Consider the following 22763-nt stretch of genomic DNA (forward strand, 5'->3'; position numbering starts at 1 on the left):
TTATATAGCAGCTGGGTGCTTAATTTAGTTGCATTCAGAGCTCAGTTTAGTTGCAAATCATTCCTGTCCTCTACAAGATAGTCATCAACATTTATTTTCCTGACAGAAGTTTGGGCTTTATCACCTGCAGTTGTTGTCTCTTCATCAGCTTCTGTGAAATCCAAATCTACACATACGTTTGAAGGAAACTGTACAGGAAAAAACAGCAACAACAAAACAATTAAAAATAATCAAAGATGATCAAAGCGAAACCAAACCTCTGTAGATGAAAAATAGTCTGCCAGGACAACCTCTTTCATAATTAAGGCAGCTGAACCATCCCTCTCCCACCTGGGAGTAGTACTTCTGAATCCTGGCCCTGAGGAGGACCTTGCCAGCAAATGCTGAGGTGTGCTTGAGTGCATAGACAGACAGATGGGAAAGTTGTCTGAATTGTGTGCACAATAAAAACCTGGGCACCCTTTCAAAACCACACTGGTGGAGTTCAGTCCTTCTGCCTGAGACCAGTTTCTGCTTATTCGTTGAGTGAACACAGAAGGGCAGGTGGTACTTTTGCTGCACCAGAATGGTGGTTTCTGTTTTGTTTCTGCATGACTGTCCCCTTCATTAGGGAGATGCCTGTAGCTCTGAGCCATGATGCCCATAGCTCTGAGCCGTGATGCCTATGCAGTCTGGTGCCCCTTCATATCAGTCTCTTTTGTGGCAACTTGCTGTGGCCTGAGGGCCAGGTCTGAGCCTTTCCTTAAAGCTTTTTGATACCCAGTGCTGCTTAAATGGTATTGGCAGACATGGTAACACAGAGCATTGAAATGAGCAGTGCAGGAAGCAATAAAAGTCGTATTTGTATTTACCAGGGTTGTTTGAAGAGACTCATTATTTCTTCACCTCCCTTCCAATTTTAAGATAAAAGAGTGGCAGACTGAGAAATTGATGAGGTGTACTGTAACATTGTGTGACATTCATGGTATAATCTTTCTGTTTGCTCTTTGAAACAAATTTGTATGGTTTAGAGGCTTAAAAATCTGTAAATCTGTTCTTGGCCTTGCATTAAGGTTTGTAGCTCTTAAAGCGCAATGACATGTGAGGTCCAGGCTTCCAGACCTGAGGGCACAGCACAAGGGAGTTACTGCTAGCAGTAACTCCCAAGAGTTGTCACCTATCAAGTGCAGTGACAGGGAACATGAGGAAGAGACTGAACCCGTGGAGCCCTGCCTGTCCAAGCCACTGTCCCCACCGAGCAAAGCCAATGAATGCCCCTGGTATTGCTAGTGCTCAGGCTCTCCTGGCAAGTCAGTGTCCGTAAGGCAGCCAAGCTGTTGATAAAGTACATCACCCTGGGCTGGGGTACTTGTTGCAGCAATGCTCCTCCTGTTACTTGGGCAAATCCTGTTAAAGCTGGTATTCAGCATATGGGATTAGACCTTTTCATTGACTTTCAGTAGCCTTTCTCATGTCCAGCGGCTGTCCAGTCGCTGTAACATTGCATCTGCATTTGGCACTCGCAGCTCACAGTCAACATTACAATTTAGTGGATGTATAGCATAGGCAGCTTCAAAATGACCAGAAGCAACTGAAATGCTGTTTCATACTTTGTACTGTTTCCTCCTTTTGCAGTGATTGTACTCACAAAATTTTGCTTCTTCCAGACTGAGTGACCCAATAATTATTAAAGCATCAACAACATTTTTTTTTGTTCTCCTATTCATCATTAACTAAATGATGAAATATCCTGAAAAAGTTTCATTTTGGATAGATTTTTGTTTTCAGAAGCTCCTGAGTGTACGAAGCTCTGAGAGTTATAATGAAGACTTCAAAAAAGCCAAGAAGCAAACCAGGAAAGACTATTAAATAATGTGAGTGCACTCATAAGACTGAATTCTGCCACAATAAATACTGTTTCTCATATTCACAATACACCATAGAGCATCTCTAGCATTTTCCAGCAGTACTGTATTTTAAAAGAGCTTTTTAATTTAAAATTTTCCTTTTTCTTCCAGTAAAACTGTACCAAATTTTTCTCTGATGCTTCTGGCATATTTTTAACAGCTTTTGTGATTTTCAGACTAAGCAAAAAGATTCTTTAAAAACCAAAGTATTAAATACTTGCCTAGACACGGTCAGTATTATGGTTCGCTGTAACATTCTGTGTTGTTGCAGCTTTGTGTGTGTCAGGTGACATTTTTGGCTTCTGGACTATGGGAAAGCATTGTATGCAAAAGAAACAATTTTGCAATATGGGCAACAATTCCCTGCCCTAGTGACCTTAAATTTTAAATTGTCTTTTTATTGTTTATGATCATTAGTCATCTGGCCGCTAGATCAAGGTTGTCTTTGACAGCTCTTGCATTCAACCTTGTATGCATAAGCAGTAAATGTCCAGTTCTCTTTTGTCTGACTAGAGAGAGCAAAGAAATTTTACTGTGGATTAATTCTTGCTGTCTTTGATAGTAAATACTTGAATACAGACCCAGAATCTATGAAAATAAGGTAATCTGTTTCCATTTGCAGTAGGCTTTTATTATTCATTCTTTGTAAACCATTTAGCAAGGAGTACGGGCTAACATTGATTACTCCGTAATTAGTGCTCATAGGCAGTGTGGTTGGAGCCACGGTGGAAGGGAAAATTTATCAGTTGTTAAAAGCCACATGACTTGTGTAGAAGAACCAAAGTGCAAGCTCTAAAGTGCATTAAATTGCCATGTTTATCATCTACCTAAATGCTACTGTCAGTTCTCCAACTGCTTTATGTGCAACTGTTCCTCAACTTGAGGCAGGAATATCATGCATTTTATTCATAACAGATTGAACATGAGGCAATTATCAGTAAGCCATTTGATGATGAAGCTTATTCCCCAAGTCAGGAAACTAGAAACAGGTATTCTGTAACAGATTGGGAAAGGGCTTTTCAAAATGACCACATCATCACTGCAGATGCATAGCGGAGCATCTGTGCAACCTTCAGGCAGTCATTTATATACATTAGTAAGAGCATTGGTCTTTGTGTGACTCCTGCGGGGCATGCAAACACAGCTCAACTGTTATTTTGCTGGAAGATTTTCTTGCCAAATTTCATTAAAGTACATCATGGGATAACATGCAAATGAGATGAGATAAAATGCCTAAAAAGACTGCGTCTGTTTTACTACTGTCACTTGGGAGTGTCTATTTTAGAGTTTGTCTTCCATTAAGTTTCAGACCTTCACTGGTTAGCTACACTTGTCTTCCTTTAAAGCAATTCCCTGTGTAGCACTAGGTACATTCTGGCTGCCTCCTATGTAAATGCCAGTGCCACAGGCAAGGCTTGGTGATATTGTCGGTGTTTGAGCTCACTGAAGCTTCGAGCACATACAAGGATTATGTGGCAGTAGTGGTAGCAAGAGAAATATAGAAGGGCACTGAATTGCTCCTGTGGAAATCAGAGAGGCAGCATGGCCTCAGTGAGCAGGGTGCGTGCTTTCATGTGTGCTGCCGTGTGCATTTCTTCTGGTATTTGCACGCTAAACAGTGCTGAAAGGCAGAGGGCTGCAGGTGCCCTTGTTCCAGGGCTATTCAGGTCTCCTTTCTCTGTGAATGCTGGTCTGCTGCCAGGGTGGGCAATGGATGGCGGTGGCTCTTCCCCAAAATCACTGCCCCCAGGCTTTTTTGAGCTTGGATTTTCGAAGGTTGCATGGTTTTGCTGTCTCCTTTGCCTCATTTCTTGCTGTCTGCTTAGCATTTTTACCTGGTTTCTTGTCTCATTCTCTGCTTTGTTGCTGCCCAAATAAGTAAAAGATGAACCCTTACTGTTAATGTGAGTTCAGAATTGGCACCAATGCCACAGTACTTAAAAATTTTAAAGAATTCAAGATGCTGATCTATTGCCTCTTCCAGTTTGTGGAAGATAACCAGTTGCAAAGAACTCAGAACACTGAAGTGAGTGAAATTCATTTAAACCTGTTTGGTTTAAAACCTGTAGAGGTTTGTTTGCTCTGTGCATGGAAACCCTGACCTATAGAAGTATCAAACCTGTAAGAGCTCAGCTGCAGGAGGGAAAATAAAGAATTCCTCATAGGTCCTCCAGCCTCTATCCCCCCTGCCAAAGTGAGGTGAGGATGAGAGTTTGGGCAGAAAGCTGTCTTGCATAATTGCAAATATTGTATCAGAAAATATTCCTTTTAATGTGAGAATGTAAGTTTTGAGGTTACATCTTGTGTTTGAGCTGTCACTGACATTTGAGCCTCTATAGTTAATGCTATGTTTGCTCTCTGCTTGTTATGGTAAACACATACTGTCATAGCATTATGTACTCTAGCAATGATTTATATAATTATAATTTGTCTTTGCAGTTTTCGATCTTGAATGTGAAGAAAGCATTGATTCATACAAACTTTCCAACAGCTCAGTGATTATCAGAAGATACTCTGTGTGTAATGAAATACAGAACTCAATCATGGATATTTTGCATCTATTAACCTGTATAACCTTTTCTTTCCTCTTGGTATGATGGATGGAGGAGTCTCTGCTACAAGCTCACAAGGTTATCATATATGGATGTCCCATCCTCTTTCAGATGGACCTGCTAAATCATTTCAGCAGATGAAGAACTGCTTTATTTTTCAGCAGGGTTTTTGTAGTCATTAAATGCTGGGTAATGGATCTGTTGTTAGCATTTCTTGAGTTTTGTACCCAGTGGGTTATTGCATGCATTTTGGGTTTTTGTTCCAAATGTAGTAAGCTTCCTGTCTATATAATAAAAAAATTGCATAATCACTGCTATATATGGATACCAGAGTATTTTTTTGAGTAAATACGTTCGTTAGTTTTGTATTTTATTTTTTTTTTTTATAACAAGGGCTGTATGTGCTGCCAGTTACCACTTTTTCTATCTGCTACTCCCCGACAATAAAGTTCTTGAATATGTGGGTACATAAAGGGCTTTTTTCTTCTGCTGCTTTTTGCTTTTTTCTTTTTCTTTTTTTCTTTTGTTGTGTGGAAGGAGACAGTGAAAATATCTGGTATATACTTGATACAGTGTTCTTTTATTGAGTCTTCAGACAGATTGAAAGAACTGGATTTTCAGATAATAGATATGACCTATGCTTATTGATGCTAAATAATGACCTCTTCCAGTAGCTCTAACAAGAGATCTGTTCTGTTCCTCTGTACTCGCCCTTGATTCTCTATACTTGTTGCTGGATGATGTGATGGCAATTTGAATGTCAGCTTCTGGATGTCACCAAAAGGAATCAGTGGCTCTGCTCATGGTAGCTGCTCACCAGTACAAATATATAGTTTGGACTCATCGGAGAGGGATGGATGAATACATGTACAAGACCAGCAAGTTGATGATTGTGAGATTTGCAGTAGTGCTTACATTTCAGGAGAACATCTGACATGTTGTACCTGATCAGCCTCTGAAGTTAGCCCTGCTTTGGGCAGGATGTGGGATGCAGTGGTTTCCAGGGGTTTACACACAAATGCTAGTGTGTAAATGTTTTTGATTTATGTATCCCAAGTATGCTCTCATCAATAGAATATTTGTCATTTTAGAAACAGTGCTTGAATGGTTTTAATCTTAAATAAATATTTAGAAACTTAATTGGTTTCTTCAAGTCATAGCTATGAGAGTTGTTCTATTTCTTAGTAATTACACAGAATGAACAAATTGTGAGCAGAAGAGATCCAGGAATGAGCAACTCCTTTTGAAAAACACACAAATCCAGTGCAAAAATGGACTTAAGCCACTTTTTGGTTTATGTCTTTGTGAGAATTCCAGTTAAATATTATAAGATGTTTATGTTTATGATAAGATGTTGAAAACATTATGGGATGGTGGGACGCTTTATCCTGCCAATTTGTCTGTTTGCAATTAGTTTAGGGTACACTGAATATGTTATTTTAATACTTCACAAATTAAATGTAATGATGTACTGCATTTAGGATTTGCTTTCTCTTGCCAGAATTCTAAAATATTTGCACTTCCTCTTATTTTTTAAAAACCTCATTGTCTTTTCAAACTCAGTGTCCCTGTGAATATAAAAGCACCTTCTAAAGCCCCGTAAAAGTGTTAATAAATTGGTAATCTTTATCTGTTTTTATTCTTAGCTAAGGCTCTGATTTTGAGAGTCATTCATTCTTAAGTATTTCACAGAGTCCAAGTCTTAGTGGTTCTTTTTTCCCCCCCAAGTGTTTAATATGTGATGGTACTATTAAGTATATCGTATTTTCACTCTAAAAGAGAATTGTAACATATTCTTTTAGTGTCCTAAAACAATTGTCTTGGCACTGCCTAGCTTATTAATCTGTTTGGTATTTTCATAGGATATATACTTTGTTTTGGGGCTGTGTGTTTATATATATTTAGTTTTAGCAGATGACTGCATATTTATTTATTTTGGCAAGATCATTAATCGTTCAGAAGACTTTTATCCTCAAATCCCTTCATTTTTCAGACAGACCTAGAACATCTGTTTGTAATTCTGTCTTGATCATTGCCAACACAAATTAGTATTGGAAGCTCAGTCCATATTTTATCTTAAAATGTTCAGAGACATTTTCAGGGTTCATGAGTTTTACAAGAACGATTAATACCAAACATGCACTAATCTGGTTTTCCACCCAGGGCTTTTAAAGGTCATTACAAATACAAACTTTGCAGTTTCCCAGTCAGGTAGGTTAAGAAATTTCTCTTTCACTGCCTTCTCCTACAGGCTGAGACGCTGCTGCTGTTCACATAACCTATAGTTTAGGATGAGAAATGCAGAAAAATAATTTCCAAAGACTTTGTTTGTGTGTGTGTGCATCCACCAGTTCTTGGCCTATCATGTCAAGGTTTTTTTGTTTTGTTTTCTTGGTTGGTTGGTTTTGGCCAATAAAACCCAAAGAAAAGCCCAAACTTGTAGAGTTGTTTTTTTTTTTTTTTTTTTTTTTTTTTTTTTTAAATCAAGGCTGTGGTCAGAGCCTTGGGTTTTTTGCTCCCTCAGAAGGCTTCATCTTCAGCAGTGCAATGACCTAGTATCATGCTGGGAACTTTTTATCAAATTGGATGAAAACACAGCTTTATATGAAGTGCAGACATATGGTCCTAAATTGGCAAATTATTCTGTGTCAGTGTTTTACGTATATTCTCCTAATTTAAAGTGGCTTAGTTTGGAAACATCTGGTGCATACGCACACACACGTATACACACACATAACATAAATGTGGGCTTTTCGGGTTTTGTGAAATTTCTGTCTGTTGGGAAGAATTTCTACAATATCCTGGGGTTACTGATGTGAAGATAACCAAATTTTGGTTAATTTCCACGTAACCAGCATGTATGTACCTGAGTTCAGTAACATTCATGCACAGCAGAGGGGATGATACTACTCAGCCCCCTGAGTGAGGTTGTTTTAGAACAACTGGAATACCTAGTTAACAGATTGTAAAATCAATGTGCTTTTAAGAGGAGAACAAGAATTATTTCTATGTGAGATCACAGCTTAACTGAAGTACATAACTTTTCTAATTGACAGCTCTGAACAAACAAACGTTATATATGAGCTGTTCAGTGTGGAAGCCATCATACCAGTAGCACTACACATGCATTTATGTTAATACACAACTTTTAAATAACCCCAAACAGTATGGATCATCTCGAGGTTAGATTTTGAAGTAAAAATCTGAGTGGTTCCTTGGCTGATAGGAATTTTGTTCCATGGTCTGGTGCAACTGGCTGTCAAGAAATCTCTTCTCCAAAATGGAATTTTGCCATGGTAATAGGTTGCTGCATTGTGGTGGGTTAAAGGTGTTATTCACCTTTTTGTCATTATTTTTTGCCTTCCTATGTTGGAATGTTTTTATCACTTTTATTTTGTGTTAGCAGAGGTGGTTTCCACAAACAGCAGCATAAATGAAAAAGAGTTTGTTTTCTTCAGACAGGTATTTTAGTAGTATAAGTAGCTTTTGTAGATGACAGAGCATTGTTCCCTTAGCTGTGTTCACTGAGAAGTAGCAGATCTCTTCTTCAGATGGTGTATTCAGGTTTTGAGGAGTCCCACCGAAAGGATATGGAGTCTTTTTATGTGTAGTTCTTACATTCAGCTTAAATTGTAGGTGGGATTTGGATTCTTTTAGCAGTTTTAATGATTTATGTAAAATTAATCAGAGGCTGGAATCCACATACTATTTGAGAATGACCCCAATTTAAGCAGAGATGCCAGCCTCTTAGTTAAATGAAGCCAAACAAAAATCCCCAAACCCAAAACTAAACCTGCATCTCCTACTGTTTATACTGACAATTCAACTTTGCTTTTTCTGCTCAGACCTTCAAAAAATACCTACTTCAGCAAGTATTTCCTGCGGAGCCTAAGCAACCAGAATGACAGAGGTCAGGTGTATTTGCCTTGTGGTCTTCAAGGTGCTTGTTCTTTCAGCTGGCAGAGGAATACTTTCTTTGCATCTCTCATTTATGGGCAATGCATGTGTTGTTTTTATAAGAAATGCTCACATCAGCTTTAACTTAAGTATCTACTGCAGTTGTGCAACATCAGTGGGGAATTAATGTGAGCTACTAAAAGTTTGTGTCCTGTAATGTTTTTTGAGTGAAGCCTGCACAGTAGAATACTTTTCTCTCCCTCCATTTATAATGCCAGTCTGATTTGGATATAGAGTTTGAATGGAAACCATCATTCAGGCAGCAAAATAAGCTACATGTAGGATTTATATAGATCATTCTGATACTGTAACAGCATTTCAACATGAACGAGCCACTCGTGTGTGTGCCAGCAGAGCTGTCAAAGGGGGCAGGTGCCTGAGCTGAGAGGGACCTCTTTTGAGTTTCATTATGTTACTGCAGGGGTGGTGGTAGATACTCAGAAAAGGGGATGAATTAATAACGTTTTCATGAGACATAGGAGGAAGTAGGAAATATGAAATGAAGAGTTCAGAACAGGAATAAGAAAACCAAAGCAACTGTATGTATGGATAAAAATTTATACATGTATATGCGCACACTTAAAAAAATCTTTTTATTTTGTAATGTTAATGAGAGTGAAGTTTCTGCAAAATGGTAAATTGCTCACAGGCATTTTCAGTTCATTGATTTGGGACATGGTTGACTTTAGAAATTACCAGAGGCTCATGTTTTTCAAGCATGTGCTGCTGGCATTTCTTTTATTCTGCAAAGCTGAGCATTGCCATTGATTACTTAACTTCTACTGATACCTATAAGCCATATCAAGACTGGCATACATTAACAAAAGCTCATGCTTTCTCCCAGTGTTTGTCCATCACAATAAACCTCCACTTTCTTCCTTTGCAAATAGAATAACGTATTTCTCATTTTCTTGTTCTGTGCTCTTCAAAGTCTCATTCCATGGTTGTTGAACTGAAACAAATAATCTGATTTCAGTTATGACCCATCACTGAAGCTACAGTATGATGATTAAAGGCCCATGTTTCCTGGCCATGGACAAAATGAGATTTAACTGAAGACTTATAGTGATGTAAAAGCAGTATTTTCTGGAACATAAAAAACAATTTTAACTGGATAATTGTACAAAATCCATGGCCAATCCATATCAGTTTGTGATTCTCCACATTATTTCAAACCTTCTTACAGTGTCTATGCCTCTTTGAAGTTTCTTCAATATGAGGGGCAATTTTTGAAATGGAAATGCGTGCACCGATGTGATGTGACTGGGACAAGTCAACAGAAGGTAGAAAGTCATCTTACAACAGGTACTATGACTTGGCAGCTTCTCTTTCTTTCACCATTTGCTATGGAATGTTGTTGGAAGAAAAAAATGAGAACCAGTAGCTAAGTGTGAGGAAGCACGTTGTATGTTGGAATTCCCATTACTTAAGAAATAGATTCCATTAATGAAAATAATAACTTCAGATTTTTAAAAAGCACTTGGTTGTTTCTTATGTTAATGCAACACTGTTATAGTAATAACAGTGATAAATGTAGTGATAAACTGAGATAGGAATAGAGAAGGCTTCATTTAAAAATACATGGGATTTTTTATTAAAAACTTAAGATTTAACGGAATTAGTTCAAGAATTATTTGAATTCTGGAAGTTGCCCATGTTTCATCTCAATTTTTAAATTTCCAAAAGAATTTATTAGTTTTTTTCCTTTTTTTTTTTGCAAGTATTATCTGATTATCTGTGTTCCCTCCCTAAAATAAGAAGTAGTTTCTGGGAAACACTAAATTATTCAGAACCTTACTTAATTAGGATAAGTATCTTTTGTGAAGTTATGGACTACAGTTAGAAATGCAGCAGTGCTAACAGCATAACAGCAGAACTAGTTTGTGAGAGAGGGCTGCCATTTGCAGGTATGTCTAACCATGTGCATATCTTCAAGCATGTCGGCGATGCTAAAATTTTCAGGGTTATTCCCAGGGTTAGATGCCTTCCTGGTCAAAATTGTTCAGCAGGAAAGCTTGTTCTGAAGGTAGTGATGACAGAGTTCTAATATGCATTTCTGAATTAGGCCATTTTCTTTTTACAGACCTTTCTGTTGGAAATGGACAAATTTGGAAACTGTGAAGGGCCTAAAGGGTTTGCTTACTGATTGATACATAGAATTGGTGGGAAGTGAACTGAGGCAAATTGACACTCGTGTTCTCGGCTCTCAAATTATAACCATTTATTCTGAAAATATGTAAGTGTCACTGTAGGTATAGAGACATTTCTTTTGACTCATTTTGCTTCTTTACTAAGTTGTAAACTGTTTATGAAATTGAAGAAACATGTATTACGCTTTTAGCCATCGGATGTCACCAGAGTACAGAGAGTAAGTATTAGCTGATGAGGAACTGATTTATGGCTTTCCTTGGCTCTTTATTTTGGGAGTGGGAAGGCTCCAGTCCTTCAGAAGCTTTCAAAGATCAATAGTGGCAGCACCTTGACCAGCTTCACAATGGCTGTAACTGTCTTAAATTTAGAATACTGAGCAAGAAATGGGTTCAGGACCTTGTCCTGTTTTAGTGGGGGCATTGACACCAAATGAAAGGGGTGAGGAAGCAAGCAAGAGGTGAGCACATACCACCACACAGCTCAGTATTGGTGTTTTAGTGCTCATTACAGTGGAATACTTAGCAGAGGCCTTGAAAGCAATCTGTCTTTACTGCATGTGTACTATGGGAGTGCTTATTGTTTTGCATACCCTCATTGCTTTCTGCAGTTTCGGTGGTGTTCTGCAAGCCATGCAGCAGCGTGGACCTTTGCTCTGTTAGATGCCCAGCTGCTTACTGCTTTCCTGGGCAGCAGTGTGCACTGCCCCTGCTTTCCCAACGGCACTCTGCCTGCAGTGATTGAGGCTGAGTTTGGGGACATTTGAAGGAGTTTCTTACAAAGTTCTTTGAGAAGAAGATGGAGGCTCCAATAAATATTTAAGCTCAAGTAGTTCACGGTTTGAGATGTGAAAATTTTACTGACTGCATTTTTATTGTAAGATTTCTTTCAATTAATCTGGCATTATAAGTGGACTTTAGGGCAGCTTTAAGGCTTAACCTTAAATTTAAGCTATTATATGTTAAGTCCTGCTTGAAGATCTTGCTTTCCATCACTAAAGGTGCAAAGCAGCTGGAATGAAAATAACAATTTGGCTTTAACTGCCATATAGAAGTCAATAATAAATATTTATATTCTGCATTTTTTCTTAGTAATTTCTATGTAGCATTGCTGTCCCAGTGCTAACATGAAATACCTTCATCCTTATTGGTGAATGTCTCCAAAATTAAGCTTTAGAGTGGGACCCACACAATCCACCTTTCAGGGATACATAAAGGATGGAGGCTGAAGGGAAGTAGTCATCCCTTCTGTATTGACTTCCAGAATTTGTCGGAGAGAGAAGGGAGAGATGTGACACAACAGATTTTATTTAAGCACTTGCTAGAAAGAAAATCTGTAAAATGTTCTCAGATCAAGTTCCTTGAATGTGATCACCCTGATATGAAATGAAAATTGCTGCAAAGAGTGTAAGATGAAAAATCATCATTCAGTAAGGGTATTTGGCACTGTGCTTTATGTATAAATGTCTGCTATTTTTAGCTATTTCCAAACCATATTTTGTTTTGTACTTGGCCAGAAATTACTGGGAGCTAAAAAACTTTTGGAGCTGATGGGGAACAAAGTGAGACTTTCTCTGAGTGAAAAACCAAGGCCTTTATAAACTAGGAAAGGGGAAAGAGAGTCTCAAACAGGAAAGGTGTTAAAACACAGGGAAAATTAGGGAAAAAATATGAACAGTGACAAGAAACTAAAATGCCTGCAAGGCTGGAGATAAGAAAATGACAGGAAAAGAACTGATGAAATATAGAAGATTTGAAGGAAAACATGTTTAAAATAAGGTTTGAAGGTATCTGCTAATGGTAATTTAAAAGGCTCTCCTTCCAGCTAAACTGAGAGAGAACTGGTTAGGCAGGTATTTGTAAATTTATTACGGGTGTTTGTAGGTCTGCTAAAACAGACCCACAGGTTTCCTCAATGTTTCACAATTGTGTAGAATAATTTAGGAGAGTGAATAGTGGTATAGTCAGAAGTAGCCTGCATTTCAAAGGGGTGAAGCTTAGACTTGGTGTCAAAAATGCTGAGGGAAACTTCTATGAGTTTAAAGTGTACCCCAAGAGGAGCAAGTACAGCAGAAAGCTGCCCACCTCTGGATTGGACGGCTGGAGGCAGGAAATAGAGGCACTGTTGTCAAGAATATTTTCACATTCTTCTAATGCAGAAGTCTTCAGCTGGATTTTATGAGCATCTAGTTAATGACAAGAATGCTTTGGATATCTTGCAAGACCTCTCAGTATCAGATTAAACCTGAGCAAAGCGGAAATAAGCTGTTTCTCTGGGCTGTGTACCAGTCTATGTGTGAATCTGTTTCTCTGTGTCTTCAGCCCTCTCTGCTATTTGATATAAATACACTTTTTCCTGCGTTTCACTCCTGTTTTCTAGCTTTGTGAGTTCTTCAGCTTATATGTAGGCAGAATTGACTATGCTGTTCCAGTCATCTTAACTCAGGTGTGATCTGAACACAAGGCCTAAGCAGGTGAAATTGAAGGGTTAACTTGATGTACACCTTTACCAAATTCTATGTCTATGAGACAAAATGCACCACGATATATTCTAAGCCCAGCTCTATTCCCATGTCTCTCCAACTTTGTTGCCTGAAATATTTTAATTTTTGTTCAGCACTTTCCAAATGTATTCCATAGGGAATGAAAGGACTTTTGGGTCTAACTTTTCATGTTTGGAAGCATAAAAGCAAGTAAACAAACATTGTAGGACCTCTAAAAAACTAGTGTCCTAAAAAATGGTCAAGAAGGGAAAAGAGCTAAAAAGAAAACAGCTGATGAAGATACTCCTCTCTGAGAGGGTCAGAGGGATTTATATTTCACTGGAAATCATAGGTCCATATGATCCAGGAGGTAATACTAGCAGGATGTAAATATTTACAGCAGCAGCATGATATTTTAGACTAATAACTTCCTTTCTGTGGAATGTTGACTTATGGGTCAAAGAAAAAAAAAAGTCTTGGACATATAGCAGATTAATGAACAATGCATTCATCAGTTTTATAGGGAAAAGTGAAAGATGGGATGCTTTATTATACTTGGCTTCATTGGATTGTAACCACATGTTCTAGAAATGAATGTTTAGAAATATTGCATGTAGCGGTTTTACATGTTTCTAATTAGCAGAGATGACCTTTTCCTGTTGTGAAATATAACTTTAGTCTTCCTTAGTATTTGGCTTTCTTCTTTGATTAAAATCCCAAGGTGGAATGAATATACTGTGTGACCAAAATTAATCTGTTTAAGCCTGAAATTGCTAGAGGCATGTTGGCATACCCACTGCGGGCAAACACTGGAGATAGCCTTGATTTGAGGGAAAGTGTGTCAAAGAAGCTTTGCAGGGCAAGTAGCTGTAGGAGAAAATTTGTAGTAGTTACCTTGTGCTTTGGGAGCCAACTTTTGCTGTGTTTCTGCTTCAGTGCTCTCAGTGGCAGATAGCTAGGAGTTTTGCTGGGAGGATAATTACAGTACTTTTACACAACTGCTGGTTTTGGTTGTGGTGGCATTTGTTTTACTCATTGTGCATGTTGATTGTGTGTGTGCATATATATGCATTTTGTATATGTACATATATATGCATGCATAAATGTAAAAGGTGTTTTATTCTAAAGCTAGTCTGTCTTCTAGAGCAAAAAGTACTGTTTTGGGAGATGCTCAGTGCTGCTTCTGGACAACATTTTCAGTTAAAGGGCCTTGTACTACTGAAATTACTTCTGAAGTCTTCTTGGTTTTCAGTAGGGAGATTTTCTTGTATTTCCTTGCATAGGTTAGGGTCAGAAATAACTATTGTACAAAGAAGTACAATTCAAACAATTCAAAGATTAAATTTCTTGCCTGTTTGAGAGCCATATTTTGGGTGTTTTTTCTTGATTTTATTGGAAACCACTGCATCTAAAGCTTTTGATGAGTTGTCAGCTTATTAGAAAGATGTATAATTCTGTTCTTGGCTGTATCAGAATAAATACTGCATATCTAGTGGGTTTAGTTTCAGAAAATTGATGTTGGGTTGTTTTTTTTAGTTGGTTTAACTGAAGGAGAACTATGTCTTTGTGGCTCTAGATAACTCTTCAGTTTCAGTGAAGAATCTTGCACCATATGTGAGTGATGGAAATTTTTTGAAACCCAGTCTTTTTCTAAGTACTGCAAAGAATTTAGCAATGCTACCATCACTGCATGAACACAAAGACAAGCGTCTACATGGGAGTAAATGAAAATCTTCCCCTTGTATGTCTTTTTATTGTTTTTCCAGCCTTGATTTTGGCTCATGTGAGCTCCAGTAGAAGAAAAAACCTAAAAATCCAACATAAATTGTCAGAAAATGTTTTTCACAATTTTCAGACCAGGTATTCTTCAGATTCTCAGTAAGGTTTTTTTTCTGCATCTTTATTTTTCTTCTGTTTCAGGGTGTTAAATATGTGGTTGGGTGTTACAAGAACTACAGAGACCAGCAGCAAATGTGGTCATTCATTAATGGCTAGCTGCAGTTAATGTCTTTTAACTTTCAAAAATTTGTCATTTTTGCTACCTCTCAGAAAGCTACTTCTCCCCAGTGCTGCTGTTAGATTAAAAAAGATGAATCCATATACTTAATACAATGAAGTGTGCAAGTGTAGAATATGGGAGATTTTGGCCTCACTTTTAGTGGTATAGATGTCAAAGGCTTCTTACGTGTTGTAGTCTTGTTTATCCAGACCTAGGGGGTCCCAGTGGAATGCGAGAGCAGTGTGCAGAATAACCTCAGGGCAGAAAAACCTGGCAGCTTTTTTCAGAGGACATGGGTCATGGGGTGCATGGAGGATGGTTTCTTCTCTGCCACCTGATCCACAATTGCAGAATGGGTCCAGGGCCCTGGCAGGAGAAAAGAGGGGAAGCCCTGAGCCTACCATTCTGCCCCAGGTCAGCATCCAGGGCACCAGAGGCATGGCTCGCTGAGTGCGCAGGCTTGTTGCTTTAGAAGGGGTTTGGGATGTTGCATAGGCATACACCCTGGGGTTGTTGCTGCCTGACCCCAGCACCCTTCATCCTTGTCTCCCAAGCTGTGCTGTGGCTTTTGGTATGCTGGAGATGCCCCTGCACCCACAGTGCCTGGTGCTCATGTGGGTCAGCATCAGGGTAACAGCTGAGACCAGCTGTGTTACTAGACCGCGTTATTCTGCTGGGAGAGATGTGAGGAAAGTAAGTTGTAATTGCATTTAATGGATGCTCTCAAATCTACCAAATGCGAAATGGCTGTTATTCACATCTTTATTAATAGAATCAGAAGCATATTATTAAACCAATGAATGACATGTTTGCTTATTGTAGGTATTGATTGCTTTCAGTTTGTGACAGGTCTGAAATGTACACACTTGAGAAAATCTGAGCAGACTTTATGCACTTGACATGTTCACCTGAATTGCAAAGGTCTAAGAATTTGTTCAGGAAATTAGTTCAACATGACATGCGTGTGAAAGAGACACTCTTCTGTTACATGCACTATAGGGCTGGGTTATTAACTGAAAATATCAACAACAAAAATGCGGTTGGGGATTCATGTGAGATTGCCCTTTTCCCCTGCAAGCTGTGGCAGAAGCAGAAGTGTGAATAAACTGCATAGAAAGGAGTGTTGAGCACAGTCTGGTAATCAAATGTTCTAATCTTGTGAGTAAGGCGGAAGGTCAAGTGCCTGCAATCAGCAGAGAAGTGTAGATGCATTTCCATTATAAATTAAGTAACCTAATTGTATTGGTTGGATTTTGTTGTGTTTTTTCAAATTACATTAGGCCCTTTCAGGGTAAACAGAAGTATTTTGTGTTTTTAAACGGGTGTGTGTTTTTTATGTTGTCAGGGTGCAGGTGTGGCTCTGATAGGACCTGGCAGTCCAGGCAAACCCTTACCAACCTCTTCACTCTGTGATTCAGACTTCGCATGTTCTCAGGATTTTAGCCAAGTGTTTTCAGGCTGTCTCCTGTGCTTGTCATACTTGGGAGCAGCTTCCCGTAGACTTTTTTGCCTCACTGCTCATCATCAGTGCCTCCATACGGCACTCTGGTCTCCTCATACCTTTAAGAAAAAGGAATTTAAACAAAACCAACAGAAAAAAAAGCTGTCTTGCTGAGAGGGTGTGTGCGCTACTTCCAGTTGAGCTGTCTTACTAGTTTTTTTCCCTAACTCATAGGTTTTCCTTTGAATTCCATCTATAGCAAGCCCTTGGGACATCCTCCACCCATCTGTATGTTCATTTTTTTCCTTCTCAGTACACTTTGAGAGAGCTTAATCTATGAATGGTGTTTATAGGCAGTAATGATGAGAAGAAGTAGTATGTAGATGAGGCTAAGATCCTCACTTGTGCTTGCTCTTTCAGAAGAGATTTGGCTTGTTTGGAAAATCTTGTTGAAGCTGTATTGGAAAATTAATAATTTATTTTCAATTGCTGCATCTTTCTTTCCTTTTCTAGTGCAGCTTTTTTTCCAGAGATTTAAGTATTATTGAATGCATTAGGTGAAATTCTGTGCATTTTCTCACTCATGAAATTAGTCATGAGTTAAGCAAGATGCAGTAGATAACTTGTGAGTAAGTTAATATCATGTCCAGATGATGTTTGCAGGTAATGAGAAATGCATAGGAGTATTTGACAGTGACCTTAAAATTGTTTCAATAAAATCTATAACATTAATAAAATATTGCGAAGCAGAGGAATAATCTCACTTCTTAAAATGTTCTAAAATACATGAATTCTGTATATATTAATAGATGAATCTTAAATTCTTTATATTCAGGTGAAGTGTTTTAGATCATGCTGTTTTACATTTAAAATGTCATGTAGCAAGATTCATAGATGCTGTAAATCTAAAGGGATTTTTTTAGCCTGAGAGGGAGGAGAGGATTAGAAGAAACAGTAAGAATTTAATCAGTAGCTATACTTTACTCTTCAGCTCTGTAATAAGCATTCTACAGCTGCTTGTCATTCAAAGAAACCTCAAAAGATGAATGGGTAGTTAATTCATTATACACTGCCAGCCAGGAGTCACCTTATTCAAGCAGTCTGACTGGTAGTGTCAGTTTGGCAAAAATCCAGGTTTTGTGTGATGGTTCTTAGATTTTTGTGTGTGTGTATACATTTGTTGCTGCAGCATCATTAACCCTTAGGGACAAAGGAGGCAAAAGAAATAATCCTGCAATTTATTGAGACTTTGGTACGTGCCGGAGGAGTGCTGCTTTGTGGCAACAGGTCTGCTAATTGTTTTACAAAGGGAAGAATGAATAATCTGGATGACACCACTGATTTCAGTAAATCCTAGCATCTCTTTGAAAAATACTAAAAGGTGGACAGGGCCAAGGTATGTTAGCAGTATATTAAGATTATCAGATCTAGCCTTCTGATGGAAGAGTGTGAAATCTGTAGGAGAGACTTCTCTAATAGCTATGGGCATTCATTCATTTAAATTCTGGCTCTAGGAAGTTATAATTACTCTGCTTTGGGAATTTGTGTTTTACCTGTTGCTGTTGAAACCTTTTGGTACTTTAATGTGAATGTGAATAAAGTTGGAAGGGCTCCGTTATCAAAGTCATAACTCACTACTGTGTTTTGATAAATGGCATTTGGATCAAAAAAGGTCTGCTTTCAAAATGGTTTTGCTCAGTCATTCTGCAGTAGGTTGAACAATTCAAGTGAGTGTTGTTGCTCAACCTTGGAAATGAAGCAGCTCTCCTCAGCTGAAGATTTCACACTTGTTTCCAACTCTGACTCATCCTCGAGCATTGCACCTTAAAATAAAAACCCTGTTGTGCATGTACAAGATTTTAGATTCTGCTTATAGGAATCCAACAGTTGCTAGTTTCTCCAGTCTCTAGGGCTGGCTTTGCAAGTAAAAAGTGAAAGAAGGGACAAGCAAAACGTGCTCATATCTGAAATATTTCTAATTTATTTTTCTCCTGGTAGTTAGTAGGAATGTCAAAAAAATATTGTGCAACAAACCAGAGATTCTTATGGGGTAGAAATGAAAAGATTGTTACTTGCTTGTAATTATCTGTAAATAGTGCTTCTCTTTAATCTTTGACCAATGCAGCTATCGAAACTCCCTGAATGCTTATAAGAATCCCAAGATGGTGCATAAGCAGTTATTTTTAAAAAATCTAATTTTAATAATTACTAACAGTTATTTTACTAATTAAAACCTATTTTTTAATTTTAATAATTCATATATTGAAGCAGTACTTTGATATATCAGCAAAATAACTTTCCCACTTGTGAGACTTTTGGGAAAGGAGAGTTTGGTTTGTAGTAGAGGATGCTTCATAGTATTTCTGGTGTTCTGCCCCTACTTCTGGTAGTTTTGGTGTCACGGCTGAAATCAGTTGGATAAATTCATCATCCAGAATTTGTAGATTGAAATTTGTGGGCTGTGTTTTTTAGATCTGGCCTCTGGAGAATGTTCTACCATTCTGAAGTCACTCATAGACATTAAAATTTGGGGGCAACTGAGTGGCATAAGTGAAAGAAAAAAGAGAGGTCATATCATAAAGCAGTTTTGCTGAGACTCGGTGTTTGCAGCCTCTACATTACCGATCACAGAGGAGGAGTTTTCTTTTGGTGCCAGCAGAGATGGAGAACTACACTGTGTTTTAGTTGTGTCAGTTGGGAGTGTGAGTGGAAAGAGCACACCTACTACCGATGTGCAGACACCAGGAATCTTGCAGAGAAAGGTCCTTCATCTGATCACTTAAACTTGCAGTTTCAGTTCCAAATGGGCTGTGTTAGACACGTATTTATCTCCCAATGAAATTTGTGTATTTGAGATGTAAGATTTTTTGTGCGTGCGCTTTCCGTTTAATATTTTCTTGGTGTCTAAAAATTTACAGAACTTCAGTGCTGTTTTCTTCGCTAGTCTAGTATAACTGTAAGTTACGACAACATCAGAAAATGGTACTAGAGTCAGGAAGCACTTTTAACCTTTAGATTGTGATGTATAGCTCTGGTAGTTGTCCTTCTGGCTTTCACTGGATTTTTATTCCTTCTCCTTCCTCCCCTTCCCCCCAGTGAATTTTTATTTTGGTGTCACTTCCCACCAATCAGAAGTATTTTCTTAGAAGAGAAATTTCTGCTGATGTGTTCAGCATTAGACTCTGTTATGAAGTTAGATCTTCCTGTCACAACTGGAGGTCCACGGCAAGGTCTTGCTTAAAGTGCTGCTTGCTTAAGACAAGACTCAAGGTAGATAACAGATTAACTGGCTGTATTGCACAGCTCTAATTATAATGCTGTCTACAAAATCAAACTCCTCAGGGTTATAACTATGTGAAACAAACAAAAAAAAGCACGTTTGACACGTTGACTGTTGATCTAACTGGCCCCAGAATTGCTGAATCAGATGAGTAAAGGATTGTGAATCTATCTTTGAACATAACCATGCACACTTTCTTCTTGTGTAACAGCATTGTAGACTGCTCTTGTTTTTCAGGTATTTTTTTTTTCCCTTGGAATATTTGAAAATTGCTAGCTCTGAAAAAGGGAAAATTATGAAGGTATATTTGTGTTTGTAACCAATTTTCTTTTTTTTTTTTCTAAACAGGAATGAACATCTGCACAGATGCTCTCAGTGCAAGGTTGCTAAATACTGTGGTAAATCTTGTCAGGTAAGATGAAAAATAACAGCTTTAAAGGGCTGAGAAAAATAGGCATTTGAATATTTTATTTACAAGGTCTCCATGCATTGTCATTTTGTAGTTACGGACAGAGTGTACAAATATGCTGCCTTGGTTTATTTGAGTATTTTATTACTTTTGGCTGTGCATGGTTAGAAGGGGAGGAATAATACTTCAGCTTTGTCATCTGTGGACTGAAGGCTCTAAGTCAATTTTGCAGTAAAAATAATAAATTTATATTTCAGGCATTGCTTTTGTCATGGCAAAGTATATATTCCATTCTTTTAAGGGAAAAAAGTGTCAAGAATGTGCAGAGAAGAGAAGCCTTGGGCAAAACTGCATGGCTGAGGAGGTTTTCAAAAAGATGGAATCAGACCTTACACAGTGGTGTATGGCAGAAGGACAACAGGCTTAAGAAGAAAGAAAAGAGCTTTGCATGGGATATAAGGAAAAGTTATTTCACCCTGAGGACAGCTAAGAGCTGGAACAGGCTGGACACAGTGTTGTGTGATCTGCATGCTTTGAGGGTTTCAAGACCCTACTTGAGTAAAGCTCTTAAGTTGGGTCTGACCTCAGAGCTGACCCTGCTTTGCAACTAGAGATCTCTGTAGATCACTTCCAACCTGAGTTACCCGATTCTTCTCTACAAATCAGTTTTTAAAGCTAAAGGTGTTCAGACCTAAAATTTTAGCTTTTATATTTGGCTTGTATTGTCACTTAAACATGTATGCAGATGTATGCAGGACTTGGTACTGTGGGGATATGCAAGGCTAAATGACTGTTTAAGGTCTAACACAGCAGAGAATCAGGCACCTGAGATTTGAAACATGAGGGCCATGTTACAGACCCTTGAATTTTTCACTTATTCCACTTATCTTTGCATTGTGATTTCTGTGTGGGTTTCTCTATGTTTGATTTTCTTCATCTAAATAGAGAAAAAGGAAGAAAATCAACTAATGGTCAAAACAGACTAGCAGTGATACTGTATTAAATGTATACGAATGTAGCTTTTTAAGTTAAGTCCTTGACATTCAAATGATCTTTTCACATATCATGTGCTTCCATAAACAATTATGCTTTATTATAATCTGCAGCATTCTCAACATGCCAGAAAGCTGTCCTTTTGGGGATTAAAACATATGGACAGCCAAGAAAGGAAGATACGTCATTTTGAGTCATTGTATGGCAAATCTGTGCAATGTACATTAGGTGCTTATTGTAGCATCAATAATAATGCCATAGATAGATTTATTAGGGGAGGTCAGAAGGAAAATACAACTGTGAAGAATATAAAGGTTCAGAGTATTTGCATGGTAAGTTTAAAACAAATATCTGCCAGGAAAGTCATTGCTAAAGCTTCTATTGGCAAGTTTCTAACGTGGGATGAGACTGTTTTGGCACTGAGCTGCACAAGCAAATCTGCAAAGGGTAATACAATACAATACCTTCATTGCAACTACACCAACTTAGGTGTAGTTGCAGTGAAGGTAGGTGTCATGGTTTAAGCCCAGCTGGCAACACAGAACCACGCAGCCGCTTGCTCACTCACCCCTGCCCCGCCCCTTCCTCCCCCAGCTCCCTGAGGGATGGGGAGGAGAATCAAAAGAATGTGACTCCCACGGGTTGAGATAAGAGCAGCCCAGTAACTAAGGTATAACACAAATCACTACTGCTACCACCAATGATAATAATGATAAGGGAAATAACAAGGGAAGAGAATACAACCGCTCACCACTTGCCGACCGATACCCAGCCTGACCCGAGCAGTCATCTAACCCTTTCGGGTAACTGCCCCCAGTTTATATACTGGGCATGACGTGCTGTGGTATGGAATACCTCTTTGGCTAGTTTGAGTCAGGTGTCCTGTCTCTGCCTCCTCCCAGCTTCCCCTCCTCCCTGGCAGAGCATGAGACTCAGAAAGTCCTTGGTCAGAATAAACATTACTGAGCAAAACCTAAAAACATCGGTGTTATCAGCATTGTTCCCAGGGTGAAAGTCAAAACCACTGCACTGCACTGCTGAACCCAGGGCAGTAGAAAATGGGGCTTCGTCCTTGGGGAAAACAAATATGTGAAAGTGCTTCAAGGATTCACACTGGATACCCAAGATGGCTTCAGGCTACCTACTTTGTGCTTCCAGCCCTAGGGTTCATACGCTTGAAGTCATCCACAGTTGTAGGCATTGATTTCAGTGAGACAGGCTACTGCTTTTAAATGTTACTGAACTTGAAATGCTGTGTATTTACTCTTAAATAACACCTTGAAATGTTTGTAACAATAAATTAATATTGAATTAATATTATGTAATACCCTGTGATATTAGGTAGCAGTTGAGGATAATAAAAAATTTTTAATTCTCTAGTTGAAACAGTGAATTTATTGTAATTGATGACAGGGCAGATGGTTCAGATAAAACTGAGACCAGTCAGATCTGTTTGCTTTTAAGGACTGTCCTCTAATCCTTTTTTTGGCTAGATAAACTACTGTGCAGCTCTGGTTTTATAGCAGCTGTGAGCAAAGCTCTCCTGGGCCAGCCAAAGGTTCTGTGCTCTATTCCATCTCTGTAGCTTTAGTGTAATTATCATGTGCACTTCTAAT

At 38.4% G+C, this 22763-nt stretch overlaps 1 protein-coding gene across 2 annotated transcripts in view; it reads left to right on the plus strand.

Annotated features, from left to right (window-relative positions):
* Window positions 1–22763, plus strand: part of SMYD3 (SET and MYND domain containing 3) — a 403674-nt gene that overhangs the window by 22994 nt on the left and 357917 nt on the right. For both annotated transcript variants that reach the window (XM_061471119.1, XM_061471118.1), the window contains exon 2: window positions 20094–20157. In XM_061471119.1, coding sequence (XP_061327103.1) covers window positions 20094–20157 — 64 coding nt within the window. The remainder of the gene's footprint in view (window positions 1–20093; window positions 20158–22763) is intronic.

This window comes from Pezoporus flaviventris, unplaced genomic scaffold (assembly GCF_033815535.1).
Source record: "Pezoporus flaviventris isolate CSIRO_AGI_PZ_B2104156 unplaced genomic scaffold, CSIRO_AGI_Pfla_v1 ptg000066l, whole genome shotgun sequence".
In the NCBI taxonomy this organism is placed as follows: Eukaryota; Metazoa; Chordata; class Aves; order Psittaciformes; family Psittacidae; genus Pezoporus; species Pezoporus flaviventris.